Below are 22,784 nucleotides of genomic sequence, written 5' to 3'. Positions count from 1 at the left end.
AGGGCTGAGCAACTTCGTACCCCTCTCATATGACAATATCTTCACAAACAGAGAAAATTTATAATAAAATATCTAGTCAGCTTCTGCCTCCCACTTAAATTCTGTGTATAATCCGATTTTGCTGTGCCTGAGACACAAGCAAGAATAAAGGTGAGGCTCGTTATCTTTCCTGGATCCAGGGTGTGGGAACAAATAGAAGAAACAAGATTATTTTTTGCACAATTTAATAGAGAATGAAAAATAAATCATCTTGTTTTTACATCAGTTATTGGCACAGCAAATAACAGAAAATCAATTCATTTAAATGATATTATATATAGATACTGTATATACTGAACCATTAAAAAATTCATTGCAAAAGTTGGCTATGGATTTCTAGAAAGTATAAATACTGAATAAATCAAAACTAATATTTTCTTATGTGCCACAACAGACTGAGATATAGGCCTGAATATTCACTCGCTTTCCCAAAGCTGCTACATTTTACTGTCAAGCACGGTCTGTGCTTTTACCACATTGTCCAGTTTATCACCAATAGAACTGCAAATTCAGGACTGGAATCTGTTATGCCTTCTTCCCAAATGAATGTTCCTTACTCACTGAGATACAATCTTCACTAAAACCCCAAGTAATAGCCCATGTTCAGTAATACAGAATCTTTCAAATTCTGCAGGATGGAAATAAGATTTCTACAAATCAAACTATAACACCCAGGCAATAAATGTACCCATCTTATTCGCAGAATGGTACAGGAGATGTTACGCACAGAATTATCTATTTTCTTTTACACTGGTGGCCAGTGTGGGCCTACTGAATGATATCTATATTTATATGCATGGCACACATTTTAACATACAGTAATAATGGTCCATTGTAAGCCATCCTTCTCTTGCTCATAGATACAGATAGAGCACATAATATTCATCTGGCACACACGGCACAGACAACACAGTGATTTGGCAGTGAGTTGGAAAACTCCAAATATGCTCCATGTAATCCATTAATATACAAACACCCCTTAACTCTGTAAGGTGTTCCCATTAATTTATGAAGTTCTGAATGACCCACCCTATAAGTTTAAACATGTATTTACAACAAAACATCACCCCTAAGAACACTCTCACACCCCTCCTTATGGCAGTGGCTTAAAGAAATAATAGGGAATCCCCCAAACACACACTTTGTAAATTATGTAAATATAGCAACACTGCAACGGGTAACTTGCAAGGTTCTCACTGGGGGCAGAAATGTGTAAATACACTTCTCCCATCACATTCCTTTACATTCATATGGCACTGGCAGTGTACTGTCCATTCTCTTCACCTTTTAATCATTCATTCTAAATAAATTCTTGCTTTGGTTAGATAATTTGGAGCACAATCAATAAATCTGTTATTTGGCATTTCTTATCACTGCATGCCTGTCTCACAGATTCAGCAGATAAAAGCATCTGCCCAGGTCCCCCAAACAGAGCTTTACCCCTGCCTTCCCTCTTATATACAGCATAAGAAAGGTTTTTTTTTACCTATTACAGACAAGCCTAATTACCATCCTTGTAACCAGAAAATACAAATAAAGTAATATTACAGGTACAGGAACAATCTGTGTTCTCAGTTGCCAAAGAACACATTTACCCATACAGTAAAAATAGTAACACAAAACCAAGGTAGACCAACACAGTAAGCCAAAAACATGATTTTCATGGAACTCCAGAAACCCCAGTTTAAAAATAACACCAATGCATTTGTCCAGTATATAATCAATAAATTATCCATATCATGCTAAATGCTATTGGATTTGCTCAGATTACTGCCCCTGAGTTACAATGCTGTGTACTAGTCTATAATTACATGTAGTGATGCATGGAATCCAGCATTTGGTTTGTTATTGGGACAATATTCTGCCGTTTTTGGCAGGATTCTGCAGAATCCATGGTCCTGGTCGAACTGAATCCAAAAAATCACGTGACGTTCTGTAACGTAAACACAGAAGTTGAAAATTTTCAGCGCGCAATACGCACGTGTCAACATTTAACCCTTCTAAAACCTCATTAGCATATGCTAATTTGGTTTGGTATTCTGTCGAATCCTTTACGAAGCGTTCAGGGGTTTGAACGAATCCAAAAAAATGGATTCGATGCATCCCTAATTACATGCTCTTGACATAAATATTTGGACTTTTTGGATGTTTTTAACCATGTGTCTGTGCACTCTTGGCAAATGATTCTTACTGCCAGTTTGCAGAGACAGAAACCAATTAGTATGGAGATTTCTTTGCCTGACATAATAATGGTTGAAAGTGGCAGTTTATATGAGACAGACACAAAGAATGTATAAGCCCACTGACCAGAATCTATTAAACCTAACATCCTGAGAACTATAGCCCTGTAAAGGTTATGAAACAATCTTTGTATGCACAAGTATATCTATAATTGCCAATTTTATTAGAATTAGATAGAAACCCGAACTTCCACATGTCTATTTGTAAACAGAAAGCATTGGCACCAAGCAATCCCACTGACAGAGATAGATATGATCCTAAACGTCCATTTTCATTGTAAACAAAATACATTGGCACCAAGGTATCCCATGCTGGAACGGACAGAAGTTATCAAAAGAGTGGCGAATCTGAAAGAGCGAACAATAAAGAAGTGTGTCAAAAAGGTTGAATCAACAATACAGAAAAAAATGATATACTGAAGTGGAAGTTAGTTGGAGAAAATAAGAATATCCAGGGCAAAATGAACATCAAAATAAAGTACTAAACAGTAAGAGAGTAAGAGAATTTCAAGTAGGAATAGCACAAACCTCACCCTCACAACGTGTCTCTCAGGACACCTCCCTGGCTCAGTCTCTCTTGCAGCCTCTTGATTGTGTGATCTCTGCTTTGTGCTTCTTGCAGCAACTTCTAAATAAGTCAGCAAGATAGATCAGTGACTGAATGTTCTGCTATTCACCATTTATATATTTAGGTAGAATGTCTAAGCTGTTACATTTAACATTTTGCTGAAATACTATTACTATCACCCTCAGCCAGCAACAGCTGGGTAGTAACAGTTTAGACATAAATGCTCATACCAGAAGAGAAGTAACAATTCCCAGCAGACTAAAAAGAAAAGCAGTGCACCTACAGGATTACTGTCACAAAAGTAATAAACAAACATGTTCACTCCATTACCTGTGTGGTCCTATCCCTTTCTCTTGCTGTGCCCTGAAGTTTAGCCATTTCCCCGCATGCCAGTTGCATATCACACACATATTTCTGTCTCTCTGCCCTTAGTTCTGTCTCACACAGCCGCAGAGCTTCACGTAGGGCATTTTTCTCCTCTGCTCCAGCTTGAAGGCGCACTTTACAGTGCTGCAGCTGATCCTGGAATGGAAAAGTTTACACGATTATGGGTAGTATAGTACATAGGGTTACAGAACAAGTACTCTGCCTGGCTCTTTTATAACACCAAGGCTGCAGCATACATTTCATACATTAAGGCCCTAAAAATATCATATTCCTATAATTTAGGTGTTTGTTATAAATGTATCATTTGAATCATATTACTGAACACAAGATAAGTCATTTGTGAGGTTTGGTGACTATACCATCATGTACTGAGGTTACTACCGTGTTCCCATACAAAGAATGAGTTATGACAACTTACCTGCAGCAGGGTCTGGCTTTCATTGAGAGCATTCAACAAATCCTGGATGTCTTTTTGGTGCAGAATGCTCTGCTTTTGACTGTCTGTGAGTGTCTGGGACATAAGAGAGCTTTTCTCCTTTAGCTGATTAACTAGGGCTTCAGTAGGTGAGACACCGCCTAGATCATCCAGCCCCTGAGAGAGAAGGGACTCCGCAAGGGCCTAGGAGAGAAGCACACGTAGAGTGATGAACTAATGGAAATATGACAAGAGTTGGGCTGATCAAGGTTGACAAGATTGATTGTTGTAATAATACTGAAAATACTGTTAATGAAAACAAGTCAATAAATGTGCTTCATGACAGTTTCATATCACAGGTTATTAAAGACTCTACCAGAAAAGATGCTATGTTAGATCTCTAACAACCCAGAACAAATTACAAATATAATTTGTATGTTTGTATGAACCACCCAGATGTAAGGAAGTTAATAGGAATGAAGAAAGCCAGAAAGGATAGACACTGCCATTAGGAAAATGGTGGTGGGGGGGAATGATTGTATTCCAAGCAAAGACATCCCATTGTCGCCTAAGACCTACTAATGGTCTTAGGAATACTTTTATGGTTTGGGGTCACCACTAGGGATGTAGCGAACCTAAAAAAAAATGTTCGCGAACTTTGCGAACCCCATAGACTTCAATATGAAGGCGACCTTTAAAACCTAGAAAATCCATCTCTGGCCAGAAAACTGATTTTAAAGTTGTTTAAAGGGTGCCATGACCTGGACAGTGGCATGCAGGAGGGGCATCAATGGCAAAAATTTCTCTGAAAAATACGTTGTTGACACAGCGTTGCGTTTTGTGCTGTAAAGGGCAAAAATCACACTACATTCCTAAACTTATGTAATAAACTGCTTTAAAAAGTCCGGCATCTACATTCCAATCAAGTCGTGTAAAGGTTACGGCCGGTTCACACGCAAAGACAAAACGCCGCGTTTACTGCAACGAAAAAAAACGCAAAAAGCTTTAATGATACTGTCAAGTGTGCGAATATTAGTTTTTACTAGTTGCTTGTCACCTCCAGGACGTTCGTCCCGTCGGTGGGAATATTTCTGTAGTGGTGTGTTTAGCAGTCACCGTGCTTGTGCGCACGTGCATGGTCAGGCAGAGGTAATTCAATGTAGAGTAACGTGAACCAAAAAACACTGATTCTGCAGTGTGGCCCCAGGTTTGTCCTACCTTTTCGATCACCTGTGGTGACCATAAAAGATACGATTTTGCCGCAGTTGCAGAACCCTGAAAAATCAGGAATGTGTACATTCCTAAAAAATTATGTTTTTTTTGTTGCAGCCACTGAAGCACAGAGGACAGAAAAAATATCTCAGATAGATGGTATCATAACCATGCCCCAGGCAAACCCTTTCAAAGAACTCAGATAGGGTGACAACAAGCACAGAAGACATTAAAAACATCAAAGCTAGATGGTATAATAACCATGCCCCAGCCAAACCCTTTCAAAGAACTCAGATAGGGTGACAACAAGCACAGAAGACATTAAAAACATCAAAGCTAGATGGTATCATAACCATGCCCCAGCCAAACCCTTTCAAAGAACTCAGATAGGGTGACAATCACAGAAGACATTAAAAACATCAAAGCTAGATGGTATCATAACCATGCCCCAGCCAAACCCTTTCAAAGAACTCATATAGGGTGACAAGCACAGAAGACATTAAAAACATCAAAGCTAGATGGTATAATAACCATGCCCCAGCCAAACCCTTTCAAAGAACTCAGATAGGGTGACAACAAGCACAGAAGACATTAAAAACATCAAAGCTACATGGTATCATAACCATGCCCCAGCCAAACCCTTTCAAAGAACTCATATAGGGTGACAAGCACAGAAGACATTAAAAACATCAAAGCTAGATGGTATCATAACCATGCCCCAGCCAAACCCTTTCAAAGAACTCATATAGGGTGACAAGCACAGAAGACATTAAAAACATCAAAGCTAGATGGTATCATAACCATGCCCCAGCCAAACCCTTTCAAAGAACTCATATAGGGTGACAAGCACAGAAGACATTAAAAACATCAAAGCTAGATGGTATCATAACCATGCCCCAGCCAAACCCTTTCAAAGAACTCAGATAGGGTGACAACAAGCACAGAAGACATTAAAAACATCAAAGCTAGATGGTATCATAACCATGCCCCAGCCAAACCCTTTCAAAGAACTCAGATAGGGTGACAAGCACAGAAGACATTAAAAACATCAAAGCTAGATGGTATCATAACCATGCCCCAGCCAAACCCTTTCAAAGAACTCATATAGGGTGACAAGCACAGAAGACATTAAAAACATCAAAGCTAGATGGTATCATAACCATGCCCCAGCCAAACCCTTTCAAAGAACTCAGATAGGGTGACAAGCACAGAAGACATTAAAAACATCAAAGCTAGATGGTATCATAACCATGCCCCAGCCAAACCCTTTCAAAGAACTCATATAGGGTGACAAGCACAGAAGACATTAAAAACATCAAAGCTAGATGGTATCATAACCATGCCCCAGCCAAACCCTTTCAAAGAACTCAGATAGGGTGACAAGCACAGAAGAGTAGAAGAGAGAAAAATTCAGGATTTACCTGTCCAAAAAGTTTGGCTTACAATTAAGCCAGTAGGATTTGCACCCTAGTTTGTACGGTGGTGGAGGAGGACGCTAAAGGACAGCTGTGTGTGGTGTCAAGCGGCGTGCAGAGAAGGACAGCTGCATGGGCAGTCAGAACAAGTCTTCCGGCGTGCAGTAACCCTCCGAGATCCATGCCTCATTCATTTTAATAAAGGTCAGGTAATCAACACTTTTGTGACCTAGGCGAGTTCTCTTCTCAGTTACAATCCCTCCTGCTGCACTAAAGGTCCTTTCTGAGAGGACACTTGAGGCAGGGCAAGACAACAGATTTATGGCAAATTGTGACAGCTCTGGCCACAGATCAAGCCTGCGCACCCAGTAGTCCAAGGGTTCATCGCTCCTCAGAGTGTCAATATCTGCAGTTAATGCCAGGTAGTCCGCTACCTGCCGGTCGAGGCGTTCTCTGAGGGTGGATCCAGAAGGGTCCTGGCGCTGCCTTGGACTGAAAAAACTTTGCATGTCTGACGTTACAGAGTGGCCAAAGTGCATTGTCCTTGCAGGTGTGCTCGTGGGAGGATTACCGGCACCTCTGCCCCTGGAATGTGGAGTGACATCACCCTTAAAAGAATTGTACAACATGTTTTGCAGGCTGGTTTGGAAATGCAGCATCCTTTCGGACTTGTGGTACGTTGGTAACATTTCTGCCACTTTATGCTTGTAACGAGGGTCTAGTAGCGTTGCCACCCAGTACAGGTCCTTCTCCTTAAGCCTCTTGATATGGGGGTCCTTCAACAGGCATGACAGCATGAAAGACCCCATTCTCACAAGGTTGGATGCAGAGGTATCCATCTCCCCTTCCTCGTTATCAAGGACTACGTCCTCATCCACCACCGTCTCCTCCCCCCAGCCACGTACAAGACCAGGGCTCCACAAAAGGTGACCACAAGCCCCCTGGGAAGCCTGCTCCTGTTGGTCTTCTGCCTCCACAAAGCCACCTTCCTCCTCTGACTCCGCTTCTGACACCTCTCCCTGCGTTGCAGCAGGTGCCTGGGAACGTTCTGGTGATTCCGCCCAGAAATCAGGCTCTTGGTCACGCTGGTCTACAGCGTCATCTGTCACTCGTCGCACGGCACGCTCAAGAAAAAAAGCAAAGGGTATTAGGTCGCTGATGGTGCCTTCAGAGCGACTAACCATATTTGTGACCTCGTCAAAAGGGCGCATCAGCCTGCAGGCGTCGCGCATAAGCACCCAGTAACGGGGGAAAAAAATCCCCAGCTCTGCAGATCCAGTCCTACCACCCAGTTCAAATAGGTATTCATTGATGGCTCTTTGTTGTTGCAGCAGACGTTCAAACATGAGGAGCGTTGAATTCCAGCGAGTCTGGCTGTCGCAAATTAAACGCCTGACTGGCAAGTTGTGCCGCCGCTGAATGTCAGCAAGGCGTGCCATGGCTGTGTAGGAACGTCTGAAATGGCCAGACACCTTCCTGGACTGCCTGAGAATGTCCTGCAATCCTGGGTACTTCGAGACAAACCGTTGGACTATCAAATTTAAAACATGTGCCATGCAGGGCACATGTGTTAAATTGCCCAGTCTCAGTGCTGCCAACAGATTGCTTCCGTTGTCACACACCACTTTTCCAATTTTCAGTTGGTGTGGGGTCAGCCACCGATCGGCCTGTGAGTGCAGAGATGACAGGAGTACAGATCCGGTATGGTTTCTACTTTCCAGGCACGTCATGCCCAAGACAGCATGACAACGGCGTACCTGGCACGTCGAATAGCCTATGTGGAGCTGCACAGGTGTGGAGGAGGACACAGCAGCAGAGGAGGAAGAAGCCGAGGAAGAAGCCGACTTAGAAGACGACTTAGAAGACGACTTAGAAGACGACTTAGAAGACGACTTAGAAGACGACTTAGAAGACGACTTAGAAGACGAGTTAGAGAGCAAAGGAGGAGTAGAGGTGGTGGCAGACCCGCATGCAACCCGTGGCGGTGACACCAACTCCACTGTTGTTGAACCACGCATTCCCTGCTTCCCAGCCATCACCAGGTTCACCCAGTGGGCAGTGTAGGTGACATACCTGCCCTGACCATGCTTGGAGGACCATGTGTCAGTAGTCATATGGACCTTTGCCCCAACACTAAATGACAGAGATGCGGTGATTTGGCTCTGCACATGCTGGTACAGGTGTGGTATTCCCTTCTGTGAAAAAAAATTGCGGCTGGGTACCTTCCACTGCGGTGTCCCAATTGCTACAAATTGGTGGAAAGCCTCAGAGTCCACCAGCTGGTATGGTAAAAGCTGGCGGGCTAAGAGTGCAGACAATCCAGCTGTCAGACGCCGGGCAAGGGGATGACTCGGAGGCATTGGTTTCTTACGCTCAAACATGGCCCTCACAGAAACTTGGCTGGGGGCAGATGAGCAGGAACTGGAAGGCGGAGTGGAGGGTGGTTGAGACGGGTCAAGGACAGCAGAGGTAGAGCAGTAAGATGCTGGAGCAGAAGGAGGGTGGCTTAGCGTTTGGCTGCTGCCTTTGAGGTGTTGCTCCCATAGTGCTTTGTGTTTGGCGTTCATGTGCCTTCGCATAGCAGTTGTACCTAAGTGGGTGTTGGGCTTCCCAAGACTCAGTTTCTGACTGCACTCATTGCAAATTACAGCGCTTTTGTCAGAGGCACACACATTAAAAAAATGCCACACTGCTGAGCCTTTTGATGTGGGCTTTCTAGCAGTAACAGTAGAAGTTGGCGGGTGCGTTGGCTGGCTGACCACAGGTGCCGATTCATGTTGTTGCCCTACTGTTCCCTGGGAGCTGTCCCTGCTTCTTCTAAGTCTTAATCTCCTCCTGCCTCTCTGACTCTCCGTCTCTCCATCTGAACTATCCTCCTCTTGCTCTCTTCTTGTGGGCACCCACAAAATATCACTCTCCTCATCATCATTCTCCTCAGATGCATCAATTTCTTCTGACAGCTCACAGAAGACAGCAGCAGCGGGGACCTCATCACACCTTATGTCCATCTCTGTTGTGTTGCCTGCCTGAATTATGATATCTGGTGTAACGTCCGCATCTCCTTCATCTTCTTCTGGCAATAATGGTTGCGCATCACTCAGTTCAACAAACTCATGAGTAAATAACTCCTCTGACTCCAGTGAAGAAGGGGCGGCGGTGGAGGAAGTGGTACGTGGGGTGCCCATAGCAAAGGAGGATGAGGATGTTGTGGCAAAGTTAGAAACAGTAGAGGATGGGGTGTGCTGTGTAAGCCAGTCAACTACCTCTTCAGCATTTTGGGAGTTCAGGGTAAGTGCCTTCGGAAAACTGGGCAATTTCCTAGGGCCACAGGATGTCATAGCAGCACGGCCCCTAGTGCCTCTGCGTGGCGGCCTGCCTTTGCCTGGCATTTTTTTTATTTTTACAAAACAACAACAACTTGGGTGATGTTTCTGGACACGGAATTATTATTGTTATTTAGACAAATTGTGAAAAAGATCACACAGCTAGGTGGCACTTGGTTGCAGACACCGGGCAACAAGGCCTGCAAGGGCAACGTATACAGTAGTGGATACGGAATATTTTATTGCTGGTGGAAAACCGTCACTCAAGTGATGTTTCTGGACACGGAATTATTATTGTTATTTAGACAAATTGTGAAAAAGATCACACAGCTAGGTGGCACTTGGTTGCAGACACCGGGCAACAAGGCCTGCAAGGGCAACGTATACAGTAGTGGATACGGAATATTTTATTGCTGGTGGAAAACCGTCACTCAAGTGATGTTTCTGGACACGGAATTATTATTGTAATTTAGACAGATTGTGAAAAAGCTCACACAGCTAGGTGGCACTTGGTTGCAGACACCGGGCAACAAGGCCTGCAAGGGCAACGTATACAGTAGTGGATACGGAATATATTATTGCTGGTGGAAAACCGTCACTCAAGTGATGTTTCTGGACACGGAATTATTATTGTTATTTAGACAAATTGTTATTTAGACAAAAAATACAGAGCAGTAGAAAGTAGATTACTTGCCAGAAATCCTACTTAAACTCTCTCTGAAATGAATGCACAGCTCCTATCCCCACACAAATACAGAGCAGTAGAAAGTAGATTACTAGCCAGAAATCCTACTTAAACTCTCCCTGAAATGAATGCACAGCTCCTATCCCCACACAAATACAGAGCAGTAGAAAGTAGATTACTAGCCAGAAATCCTACTTAAACTCTCCCTGAAATGAATGCACAGCTCCTATCCCCACACAAATACAGAGCAGTAGAAAGTAGATTACTTGCCAGAAATCCTACTTAAACTCTCCCTGAAATGAATGCACAGCTCCTATCCCCACACAAATACAAAGCAGTAGTAGATTACTAGCCAGAAATCCTACTTAAACTCTCCCACAAATCAATCACAGCTTCTCTCCCTACACTATCTCTTCAAGCACACACAGGCAGAATGTAAAATGGCTGCTGGGCTTCGGTTTATATATGGAAGGGAGTGGTCCAAGGGGGGGGGGGGGTGGCCCAGGAGGGAGAGCTGCCTGATTGCCTGACATGTATCTGCTGGTCTGGGGTGAGAGGTCAAAATTTGGCGCCAGCTAAGGCGAACCCAAATGGCGAACATCGCCAAAAGTTCGCGAATTTGCGGACTTGCGAACACCCGATGTTCGCGCGAATTAGTTCGCCGGCGAACAGTTCGCTACATCCCTAGTCACCACAACATGAGGAACTGTATTAAAGGGTTGCAGCATTAGGAAGGTTGAGAACCACTGCCATAGAGTGTAAGTATATCAATAGCAAAAAGATGTTGAGAGTGTAGCTCCAAAAATGGAGATAATTTGGTTACAAGAGGCTCTGAAAAAGCAAAAAATATATATACACATACAACAGTACACACAGGGAGGACATGTATTATGATAAATACAAATAATAATATAAATACTACCCTTCTAAGACAAAGTGGAGAGGCTTCCATGGTTTCTTATGAATGAGGCTGCAGTAAGGCCGCATTCAATTAGACAAAAAAAATGGAACCCTTTTCAACCTCGTGTACTTTGTTAGTATATTATATATATATATATATATATATATATATATATATATATATATATATATATATATATATGTTTATGTATATGCTTTTATGTATATAGAAAGGGCTTTATATTCCTCTGTACACTTTACTCTCTCACCTCCACATCCTGATTACTGCTGCAAAGAGCTCCCTGCACGGCACTGATCAGGGAATCTTTCTCTCGCAGAGCAGCCAGGCGCAGGGTATCTTGTGAGGCTGCAGATCGGATAGCAGATTCTAAACTTATTTTCATTTGCTGAATTAAGAATTCCTTTTCACTCAGAATGTCCCGTAGAGCCTGGTAAATGCGGACTACCGTTATTATCAATTAGAAATTGATCACTCTGTGAGATATCAAAAATTCATCTCTTAACACAATACACTCACAGTAATGGTGTCCTGATTCTCTCTCAGAACTCTCGATAGGCGTGCCAAATCCTCTTCTCTCTCACGCAGCTCCATCTTTAAGCGTTTAGTTTCTTCTTTGCTCTGATGCACATTCTCTTCTAATTCTTCTTGTTCCTCCTGCCCCAAGATTAAGAAGCATCAGAGATGAGAACTCATTAAAGAGACAAACAACAGTAACATTCAATCAGTGAAAGCTTACAAGATTGATTACATTTTTTGGGAAAGGGGAATAGATCATTTTTCCCATGGAACAGAAAGTATCTTTAGGGGTTTACAGTAATTAAGGCACATCATAGGCACACAAAGCAAGGCAATGAACCAGCAAATTAGGCGATTGTCCAACAAGCTGCCACAGGGATTCGAACCAGGCTCTTTAACTTGACATCCGCCAATAAAAAGTTCCAGGCTAATGCCTGCTTATAAACTTTAAATTCATTTTGCAGCACTCATATGTGTAATTTTCCTTCTGTATTATTCCTGCCTACATAATTGAAAAAGCACCTTTTTTTAAAGCAATGTTGCAATTCTGTGAAAGCAGACCTGCTTTGCCAGAGGCTGTAATATGGAAACCCACTCAGAGATTGCGGTTATGGGGTCAAAAATGAATGTCTAATTTTGTAAAACCTAAAACAGTAGAGATAGATGCTAAGCGCTCTCCCAAGCTTGTAAAGCTCAATTTAGTCCCTAATGCCTAATCTATGCCAAGCTCTGTCAGAGGTGCATACAATGTTTGTTCTCTACGTGAAGCTTGAAATTGTATCTTTCAGCCTCTGCATCATGTAACAACTCGTCTGGCATGTACACAAAGACCAGTGTCTGTAAAAAGGTCCACAGGAGCTACAAAAGGCAACACTGACACTTTAAAGTGATTTTAATTACAATTAAGTAATAAACTTTAGCTTTTAGTAGCCTTAGGGCGCATTGCATTAATACCACATTGCATTAAAACCACTTAGCTAGAAAACGCCAGGTTAAAAACACTCTGCACAAAAATTCCTACACCTGTAAAATTACCTAGAGATAAAGAAAAGTAAAATGAAACATTATGGCCAAGCCTGACTAGTCAGTAATGTATTTATATTGCACTGTGTTGCTATATAGTCAATGTTTTTTTTACTGTTTGTCACCTTAAGCTTCTTTTCTTGTTCCCTTAGCTTCTCAATAAGGGTCACCACATTACCACATAAGGGGTCGGAGGGCACTGGCAGGGAAAGCAGTAAAGTCAGGCAGTCCTAAAGCAAAAATATACAAGTAAATCCTGATCACTATGACCTATAATGTGATGACGTCACTTGTAATAACGCTAAATTAGACAGAGAAAAACGTAGATTCCTAGCATAGCATAAATCAGAACATCCTTAGAACAATAGCAGCATACATCAATGACAAAAGGGGGAAAAAAAACCAAGGTAAAACCCATCTACAAAAAGTTTGCAGGCAGCCTAAGGGCTAAGAGAGCATCACCAGTTTGGGACATGACCTCCATACTAGGGGTACCATCTACCCCCAAAAGCCCAGCACCAGCCCCATTTCAGGGCCATGGCTTGTGGGCAGTTCCTGGCTGACAAATAAGGCCCAAGGAATTCCAAGAGAAATTATATGAACTTGGCACTCCATAAATATATGCTGCTATGCATTTTGGGAAAGTACACATATGCGTTCTAGTGAAATTTGGCGATGCTTATATATATACGACAATATATACAGTTGGCACTGTATTAATATTTAAATAAATACGAATACCTTGACCTACCAGTTGAGGAGCATTAAACATGAAGTTGGCAATGCACACATACTGGCGTTTGTTGTATTTGTACTGGGAGCATTTATACTGCTATATATTTGGTTTGTAAAAGCATGTACCATGGAACATTTACTGGATATATTCTGTGTTGGATTACGGTTTTATGGAATAGATTATTCTGCAGTCTGTTTTGGGGAAATACACAGAAGAAAGAATACAAAGCTGTGACTTTAAGATGGTATGGTTAAAGTAACAGTGCTAACATCTACTTGGCTTTCCTCTGCCTTGATATTTCTTCTAGGAGTTTTCCACCAACCTAGTCAGTGGTCCCAGGGTAGGCCGCTGCAAAGACGAAAGTATGAGCACAAAAATAAACTCCTGCAGGACTACTCAGCAGTTGAGTTTTATGATCTCATAAAAGTTAAATGTCTTAATGTTATTGTATAGACAATTAAACACATTATTTTCTCTTTTTATATTCTAAAAATATTATACCAGGGTGCCTTAACAATGTACTAATTCATTTTATGTGCTATATATATTCTTATCGTGGTCTGTATATCTCTTTAATGACGCTACACAAAGAATTATAGAGAGAAATCTGCACCACTTGTAAATCCTTATACTCTACCTACCTCCAGGACTTCTTCCTTAAAGTTCAAAGTTTTCAGCAACTCCTGGATCAGTTCCTGTTGTTCCTATAGCAAAATAAGCAAACTAGGTAATTCTTAATTACTCAGTTAATTTAAATATAGACTAAAAATAGGCTAATGCTCATCAAGGACAACCCTTCCTCTGTTTATATACACTAACTGTCAAAAAACACTTGTATCCATATGTTTTATTAAAACCAAAGCACTTCTCAGAGTGTCATACAAAAAAATTAAAGTTACAGAATTCTGATTAATTGAAAAATCTAAGTCAAGGCTAAGGGGCCGATTCATTAAAACACGAGTTCGAATCCCAAATGGGAAAAATTCGGATTGGATAGGATAATTTCTGAAGATCGCAAATATCACGAAAATGCTTACGAAAAAAACGTATTAGTCACGATAATATCGTATTGGCGATCCGAAAGTCACTAAATTTTCATACCGAACGATTGTAAACAGCGGCAGAACCTTTCCGAATTTTTCGCGCAAGTGTACGAAAAAGTTGCGCAAGCGTGAACAAATCGACGAAAATATGATCGGAGCAATTGAATGAATGCTCCAAGCGTTCGTGTCTTAATAAATCTCCCCCTAAGTCTTGAATTGACAGCCACCTTTGGCACTGAGCACAGCAGAACATGTCTGGGAATTCTATTGAGTAAAGACTCAAGGTATTTGTCTGAAAGTTCACATTGACACTACTGAGTGCAATTGCATGAGCTGCACTAGTTGGTTGTCACTGACTTTTCTAACCAATTCATCTCAATTCAGCTCATTGGGGTCAAAGAGATATTGTCCTTGTGAAGCATGCTGTTTTCAAAGTGCATCATTTAGTAGTTGCATAATTCTGTACTGAAATCAGTTTTTTAAATTTGAAATTGTGACAACAGGCAAACCATTTGATTTTGGTGCTCTGATAAGCTGCAGTGTTCCGTTACTGCTCTCCTGAACACTGATGTTAGTAAGCCCTACCACCTGATCTGAACAGTGTCTTTCTTTAGAACAGCCAACAGGTAAGTTGAGGTAAGCTGCTTGAATTGATAGAAGCTCCACATTTCTATGCTGCTGCCACTGACCTGCTCTGGATTAATGGCACATGCTTCTAGAGAAACAATCCTGTATTTTACTAAGTGGAGAAACACCCAAACATCCTAAACTACACCCCCCAGTGTAAATCACTGGGGAGGGTGCCAATTAGCTAGGCACCCCAGTTTTTATGATCGCTAGGCTTGGACCCTGGGCAATTGCTCTTCTTTGCTAAAAAGCTTAACAGATTGGGTTATATTTCTAGGAGGGCAAAGTCACAATCTCATGTGAGTTTCCAGCAGTCCTTGCATTTGCCACAACTATGATATGTGCATCCATTTGGTTCCAGACAGTCTCTAGAGACTACTGGGGAATCAAAGAAGACAGTGGTGCAGTGCTTGCAGAGTTACATTGGCTCAGGGTCCAAGGTTAGCGAGTGTAATCACAGGGGTGCCTAACGATCAAATTATAACAACAGCAATGGGCGCAGTTGGTTCCGACTTAATCTTTTAACCTGCCCAATCGATATCTGGCCTATTTAACATATTTGGAAAGAATAATATTGTCCTCTTTCAAGTGCCTCTTCAAACAAAAAAAACCCCAACTTTGATAGCTGTACATAATAGTTGAATTGTTTCATCCTTTTACCAGTTGTTGTCTTTATACAATTAAAGAAAATTAAACCCATTAATTAATTTATTTGATACACTGTTTTTCTTTCAATGCGAGGCATGGCTGTTGCACTTTATGTGCAGACAAAGGATGCTGGGAAAATACTAATATACGGCTCATACGAAATTCACATTCAAAATGCACCTGTATGCTGGCACAGATAGTAATTTTGTTTTCTGAACATGTCTTCTATTGTATTTAGCTTAAGGCACTGGCACATGGGGCAACTTGACCTGTGTTTTTATAACCTACACAGGTGCAAACTCCCACAAAGTCACCTTTAATTGTCTACCTATGACAATCACCTACCTAACAAGTACTTACCTAAAAGGCTTTAAAGGAAGCAACAGGGGGCAGTTTCATGCATTTTGGCCCTACATGTTTGGTGACCAGGTATAGGACCTGTTATCCAGAATGCTCGGGACCAAGGGTATTCTGGATAAGGGATCTTTCCATAATTTGGATCTTCATACCTTAAATCTACTAAAAAATCAATAAAACATTAACCCAACAGGATTATTTTGCATCCTGTAGGGATTAATTATATCTTAGTTTGGATCAAATACAAAGCACTGAAATCATTTTAATCAAATAATTCAGATTTTTTAAATTGGAGCCTATGGGAGACAGGCTTTCTGTAATTCAGAGTTTTCTGGATATCGGGTTTCCAGATAAGGGATCCCTTACCTGTACTACGATATGTAGCAGGCCAAATGCCACAAACTGGTTTTGTAGCTAGTAAGGGTTTATCATTTCATAGGACAACTCAACTGGTACCTCTTGATTCTGTTGATTACTGTCACTCTTATTTGCTTGCAGCTGACTCTGCAACCATTTAATTGTATCTTGGATACGCTGAGCACGAGAGACTTGAGACCTGCAAACCTGAAAGAAAGTGAAAAAAGAATATGATGAAGGGAGACTATAAAGTAACTGAATCCGGTAGACATAAATAAATAGGATTTTGTTGCATATGAGCTGCCTTAATATAGTTAGCAGCTGAACATACAAACATACATAATCCAGTTAATCCTATTATCCCTCAACAGATCTTAATTAATAAGGATGAGCAGAGAATTAGAGGGGGTATAACCCCTACACATAACTTAACGGAAAATTGCTCTTCTGAGCACTTTTGAAATTAACTTTTTAATTTTTTTTTAGTATGTTATAGAATTGCAAATTCTAAGCAACTTTTCAATTGGTCTTCATTATTTATCTTTTCATAGTTTTTAAATTATTTGACTTCTGACTTCTTGTTGCACTGTGAGGCTACAACGTTATTGTTCATTTAAATAACTTATTTTTTTATTCAGGTCCTTTTCTATTCACATACCTGTCCTTGATTCAAACTACTCCCTGGTTGCTATGATAGTTGCTAAGGTAACTTGGACCCTACCAAACAAATAGCTGCTAAAACTCCAAACTGGAGAGCTAATTAACAAAAAGTGTGATAATTAAATAAACACAAATAATAAAAACATGAAGAACAATTCCAAACTGTCTCAGGATATCACTCTCTACATTATACTAAAAGTTAACTCAAGGGTGCAAAGTATCTTTAACTAATACAGGAAACATTTCCTAGTGATTCTCGACTGTTATGTATGTTACACATGCAGGATATTTAATAGTATTAGCAAAATTGCTAATATCAGATAAAAAAAACACTGTAAAGTGCACAGAAGAGCACTTTTAAACTTTAAAATTCTTTGGTTTTTCACTTCACTGTTTCTGTTTCCTTTATAACAAACAGAAGCACTATCCTATTTTTATAAAGTCACAGGCACTCTCCCAAACGCCAAAGCAGAATCAATTACTCTTTATGCAAAAGCTGGTTAACATTTACTTCACTGTTGCTTAGGATGCCTGTGGCATTATAACCCTGTTCAACATGGTTTCAATGCAGGGGGCTTGTGCTGAAGATACTTTTTGCCTATTGATATGATTGTTTTGTATTTCTTAAGCTATACAGGGAGACTGAAGCTTTTTCATGTTTAGGCCTGGTGAGCTAGATAATTAGATCACCAGAACTTCCCTGTAAATCGCCAGCGTCAAAACATATGAGGCTACTTCAAATCGCCTGCTGTTTCAAATCGCACACAGACCCTTTTCTGAGCGACTTGAGTAAACATGAGGGGGGGTTAACTGTTTAGTGGTACCATGGGTAGCAGATTGCCTGGAGCTCAACTCGCATGAAATCACTTCGTGGGTATTGTCGTGGCGACTTGTCGCCAAAGCGCCAGGGGGAAAAAACGCAGGCGACAAATCTCCTCGTGTGCCAGAGCCCTTACCCTGTTAATACCAAAAGCCATTGATTTTTCAGGATTAAAACAATAGGCACAAATGATGTTCAGCACAAGAACTATTTATTGTACTTAGGGGATATACAGCCCTTTAACAATGAGACTGAAAGGAATAGGAAGGCATACCTTATGAAAAGTAAAAAGATTTACTGAACCGATAAAACATGAAATCTAAAATTTTGACAAACAATAACAAGAACAACAAAGAATAGCAGAGCACTGTTAAAGCTTATGTAAAACACTCAGAAAACTCAGTGAAGTTGTGTGTTTTAAATGTATACTTATTGCTATTTGAGTTAAATTGATATAAATGAACAAAAATGTAGCATGAGTTATTCTGGCTTGCACATGATGTCTCACCTCAGGCTCAATTTCCATAAATGCATCCATGTCTGCTTCAGTGTCTTCTCCTAAGGGTTGCTCTAGAGGCTTCTCATCTTTGTTTATTATTCCCCTGGCCTCATCAATTACTTTTTCATAGCTACCCCTCTTTCTTACTGGAATTCTGCTTTGGGTAGGAGTTTTTACAGGGCTGTATGTTATCGCCTTCAAACCCTTCAATGCCTCCCCTAAGAGAGGCTTAGAATAAGGGGAAACAGGAGGTGAATTAACAAGAGGGGATGGTGGCTCCCAGAACACACCCATTTCATCTTCCCCTGTAAAGGAGAGCCCCTCTAGGGATGAGGTGGAAAACGACAACAGGGTTTCTCTGCTACTCTCCCCACAAAAACTTCCCAGTGATTTACTCCGTTGTAAACTTGATTGGTCCATTTCATCTCTTCTGTGGCTCATCTTTCGAGGAATAGAACATACAGTTTCATAATTGGAATCTGAAACCCTCCAGGAGGAACAGTATTGGCATTTGTCTCCTTTGGCACAGTTTGAGCATGTGTCACTTCTTTCTTCCCACCAGCTTTCATGCTCCCACATTGAGCGGTCCTGCTCCAAAAGTTGATGGTATAACTTTGCAGGGGTCCCAGGGGAAAGAGAACCTACAGAGCCATGGTACAAGTTTTGCTGGCTAGGAAAAGGAGAGTCAGGGCTTAATAACTGGTACCCAGGAGAAACAGGCCTATGGTGTATCTGCTGGTCAGCAGAACTAATGTTGTTGCCAAAGCCATGATATCCACGTCTATTTCTGTTGTGACTGTGGTCATGGTAGTCAGGAAGAGGGCGGCCCCATGCCCTGGCATGAATACTGCGCAGGGTAAAGGAGAGTTTCTCTCTTTCAGCAAGTAGACGTGTAGATCTGCGTTCATATAGCTGGCGCATGCGGGACATTACCAGGTCATAGCGATGATAAACACTGAGTGAATGGCAGCACTTCCCACAGAGAAATTCAGAATTGTCTGGTGATCCTTTGCCTCCATAAGATCTTGGAGATTTTCCAGGTGGGGTTCGTGAAACAGGAGAACCCATAACATGGGAATAGAGGGTAGAAAGGGAACCAGAACCCCCAAAAAGCCATTTGCGACGTGACCCACGAAGGGGGTTGGCACACAAGCGGCAGTGATCGGACATGGCTATAAGATGAAAGATTGAGACAAAACATATAGTAAACAACTACCCTTACAAATAGCAAAAAAGACAAAAAATATAACACAGGTATGGGATCTGTTATCTGGCAACCCATTATCTGAAAAAGTTCCTAATTATGGGAAGACCATTTCCCATAGACTTCATTATAAGCAAATAATTTGAATTTTTAAAATTAGTATTATTATTTCATATTAATGTTTAAATAATTTTTAAGTAGACTTAAGGTATGGTGATTCAAATTACAGAAAGATCCCTTATCTGGAAAACTGCAGGTCCCGAGCATTCTGGATAACACACCACTACCAGCAAAAATATGGTATAGTACAAACATTATAAAAATAATACCATTGCAGAAATGAAAAGGCTGTGGAATTCTAGGTTTGACAGTAACTGGATTATCTTTTCTATGCTCATGTTGGTCTGGCACCCCTTTTGAGCCAATCTTTTGGCCTAACATCCATGGGCTCTATATTTGATAATGAAATTCATGCCAGTTTGGCCTTCCTCTTGTCTTTCTGTTATCTGCTATACACTACATTACGCACAGGCGCTCAACAAAGGTATTAAACAGCTCACAGGAATGTACAAATGCAAACCAGCAAGTTTATTAGCATTATCTACATACCTTTTTTATCACTGCATTGCCAACTACAATACAGGATTTTGAACTATATTGGTACACCAGCTTTTAACAAAGCTGTCTTGCAGGAATTATATTTAATAACTTGTGGGTTAAAATATAAAAATATTTAAAAACACCACACACTGTTTAGGGCACAACGGCAGTAAAGATGTAAATGTTAGCCTTTGTTCCAGAGCTTGAATAACAAATAATGTCATAAAATGTTACATTTTACTTTCTAATGGATTTTGTTTTTGAATCTGGAATAGTCGAAGTAAACAGGATGTCAAGACAGAAGCCTAACAATAGATAAGGGCCTAGGAGTATAGAGGCCCAATTATGTCCAATGTCACTATTAGGGGGCCCAAAAAATAAAAAAAATCTGCAACCTTAAAGTTCAGGGAAAGGAGGCCTAGTAATGTCTAGCAACACCACCACTAATTGGTGTTGTTCCTGCAAGTCTGATCTATGTGGCTTGGGGACAGCAGGATGTATCTTTACTGGTCACAATCTCTAGTGTGTCCCTGTCCCTGTGTGCATTCTCATATGGTTAGATGTCATTCTAGATAAAACACTGGATCTTCCCTTGAAGAATTCCCTGTTCCAGTCTCTCAGTCCCCTATCACCCCCCCCCCCTTATTTTACCCTGTTAAATATGTTCTAAAGCTGGAGCCTGTCCTCTCTCTGGCACTGCCCCCTCCCTCTGAGACATCCCTTTCCCAAGTCCAGGTCTTAAGTTACATTTTGTTCCACATTAGTTTCCCTGGCTTGTCCTTTACAGGTCCCTGAATGGTGCTGAGAGCCTGTGACAAGCCCACCCCTCCACCGTCCCATGATGTCTGCCTGTCACATTGCCTTCTCAGTTAAGCCCACTTCCCTACCGCACTGCCCCCTGTCCCATGATGTCTGCCCGCCACAGCCCCTGTTTTAGCGGCTGCTCCCATGGAGGGTAACTCAGGGTCACGCCTAAGACTTCTCGCCAAGTTTCCATGTACCCCAGCCAACAGCATGAGAATCTCACCAGTGCGGCTACTTTGTGTCTCCTTTGGGTGCCAGCTCACCTCTCAGTCCAGGAAGCTGGCGGATCCTGCTGGCCACAGAATACACAGGGGAGGGGCTGAGGTGCGCACGTACCTGAGCGGGCTTAACCCCATCAGTGCTGGAGCCATAGAAGGAAATATGGCTAGCTCAAGTGATTCCTAAGGCTCCCTATACTTAAGCGGGGTTTATATCTCTCGAGGTTCTGAGAGTTCCCAGTTCCAGGGGGAGACAGCGTGTGACCGTTTGGGCAGCTGTGAGAGCAAAGTTCCCGCTGCCTCCATAGAGGCAGCAGATCAACAGGAATCCAGCGACACTGCCAATGACACAATGTTACTTCCATACATTAAAAATGGCTGGCACGAAAATAGCCACATATCTGTATAATGCCCTAGAGAGGGCTTAGCATGCTATTGCTTGTGGGGGATATTTGCGCCTGCAATCTCCCACCTGCGGTACTACAAATACACTTAAAGAGAAGTACAGTGAGGTCGGACAACTTTGAGTTAATCGCCTGAACATTTACTTGAGTTAGTTATCCGGCAAATAATGGGTTAATCGAGTAATATTTACTTGATTAATATTTACTTAGTCGCAGATCTGCAGGTTTTGTGCCTGTAAATCCCAGCATCCTTTAGCGCCACTTGCTCTTTAGCGTAAACTGTGGAGATCAAAAATTGCAGATCTTTTTATTATTTCCTTCAATGAACCAAGAGACCCCGGGCCATTGCAAAGTCAGGAGAGCGCTGCACTGGCCGAAGTAAGAGGTTAACAACTGCTACTTTGACATGGTTATACCCGACAGATGGGTTCGTCAAGCTGATTACAGCTTTGGTAAGAATGTATTAGCGATGTGTACAGGCTATCTTTAGAAGAGAAATGGTTAATCAGTCAGTACTTTGCAGTGCATCTCTATTATTCCATTGGGAAGTAATTGCTGTGGCCCGTGTGATTGATGGATGCGATCACTATCTGCTACTAATCGCAGCCTTGCTCCTTCTTGGGATGATGGTTCAGTCCGTATTCAAAGGAAGGCTTCTTTCCCATGCACAGGTGAGGGCACCTCCCTTTTAAAAAAACAATTAATGTGTCAGCTGCTCTCCTATTGGTTTCAATGTAAGTTGTTTTTATTCTCTTTCAGAAAGTTCCAAAATACAATCCGGTTGCAATGTATAAATGTATACATTGCAGAAAATCGCTATTTGATTTACATAGATACAGGCTTCAGATAAATACCTCAAACTATTCAAAAGTAAAATGCAATATCCTCGATGGATATTCTGCCTTACAGAATACATTATTGTCAGGGAGAAGCAAATATTTTTTAATCGTGCTAGTATTTAATACAGACACATTAATTTACATCAGTCCCTGCCCCCAATTACAATTTAAGGACCATGTCATATTTACACACACTATTGTCAGTTTTATCAGGAGCCAAATT

The 22,784-nt window shown here is 41.4% G+C and overlaps 2 protein-coding genes across 9 annotated transcripts in view; one reads left to right on the top strand and one right to left on the bottom strand.

The window, feature by feature from the left end:
• Positions 1-207: 207 nt before the first annotated feature.
• Positions 208-22,327, bottom strand: LOC100488374. 8 transcript variants are annotated; one of them, XM_012969346.3, is made up of 11 exons: positions 22,239-22,327; positions 18,502-19,664; positions 16,613-16,720; positions 14,123-14,185; positions 12,871-12,975; positions 11,723-11,860; positions 11,454-11,633; positions 3,653-3,853; positions 3,178-3,369; positions 2,813-2,907; positions 208-2,627 (listed from the first exon to the last, which is right to left on the bottom strand). In XM_012969346.3, the coding sequence occupies exons 2-10, from the start codon at positions 19,660-19,662 to the stop codon at positions 2,815-2,817; spliced, it is 2,241 nt and encodes a 746-aa protein (XP_012824800.1). In that variant the 5' UTR covers positions 19,663-19,664; positions 22,239-22,327; the 3' UTR covers positions 208-2,627; positions 2,813-2,814. The 8 variants fall into 8 exon arrangements, with proteins under 8 accessions (XP_012824800.1, XP_004917193.1, XP_004917194.1 ...); XM_004917136.4 differs by lacking the exon at positions 22,239-22,327 and adding an exon at positions 21,929-22,063 and having other exon boundaries at positions 2,808-2,907; XM_004917137.4 differs by lacking the exon at positions 22,239-22,327 and adding an exon at positions 21,929-22,063.
• The window catches only part of crat (carnitine O-acetyltransferase b), a 44,752-nt gene continuing 44,087 nt past the window's right edge, over positions 22,120-22,784 (top strand). The window contains exon 1 of the mRNA XM_018096186.2: positions 22,120-22,393. Coding sequence (XP_017951675.2) covers positions 22,220-22,393 — 174 coding nt within the window. The 5' untranslated portion in view covers positions 22,120-22,219. The remainder of the gene's footprint in view (positions 22,394-22,784) is intronic.

Source organism: Xenopus tropicalis, chromosome 8, assembly GCF_000004195.4.
Source record: "Xenopus tropicalis strain Nigerian chromosome 8, UCB_Xtro_10.0, whole genome shotgun sequence".
NCBI lineage: Eukaryota > Metazoa > Chordata > Amphibia > Anura > Pipidae > Xenopus > Xenopus tropicalis.
This window is presented reverse-complemented; position numbering and strand designations above follow the sequence as displayed.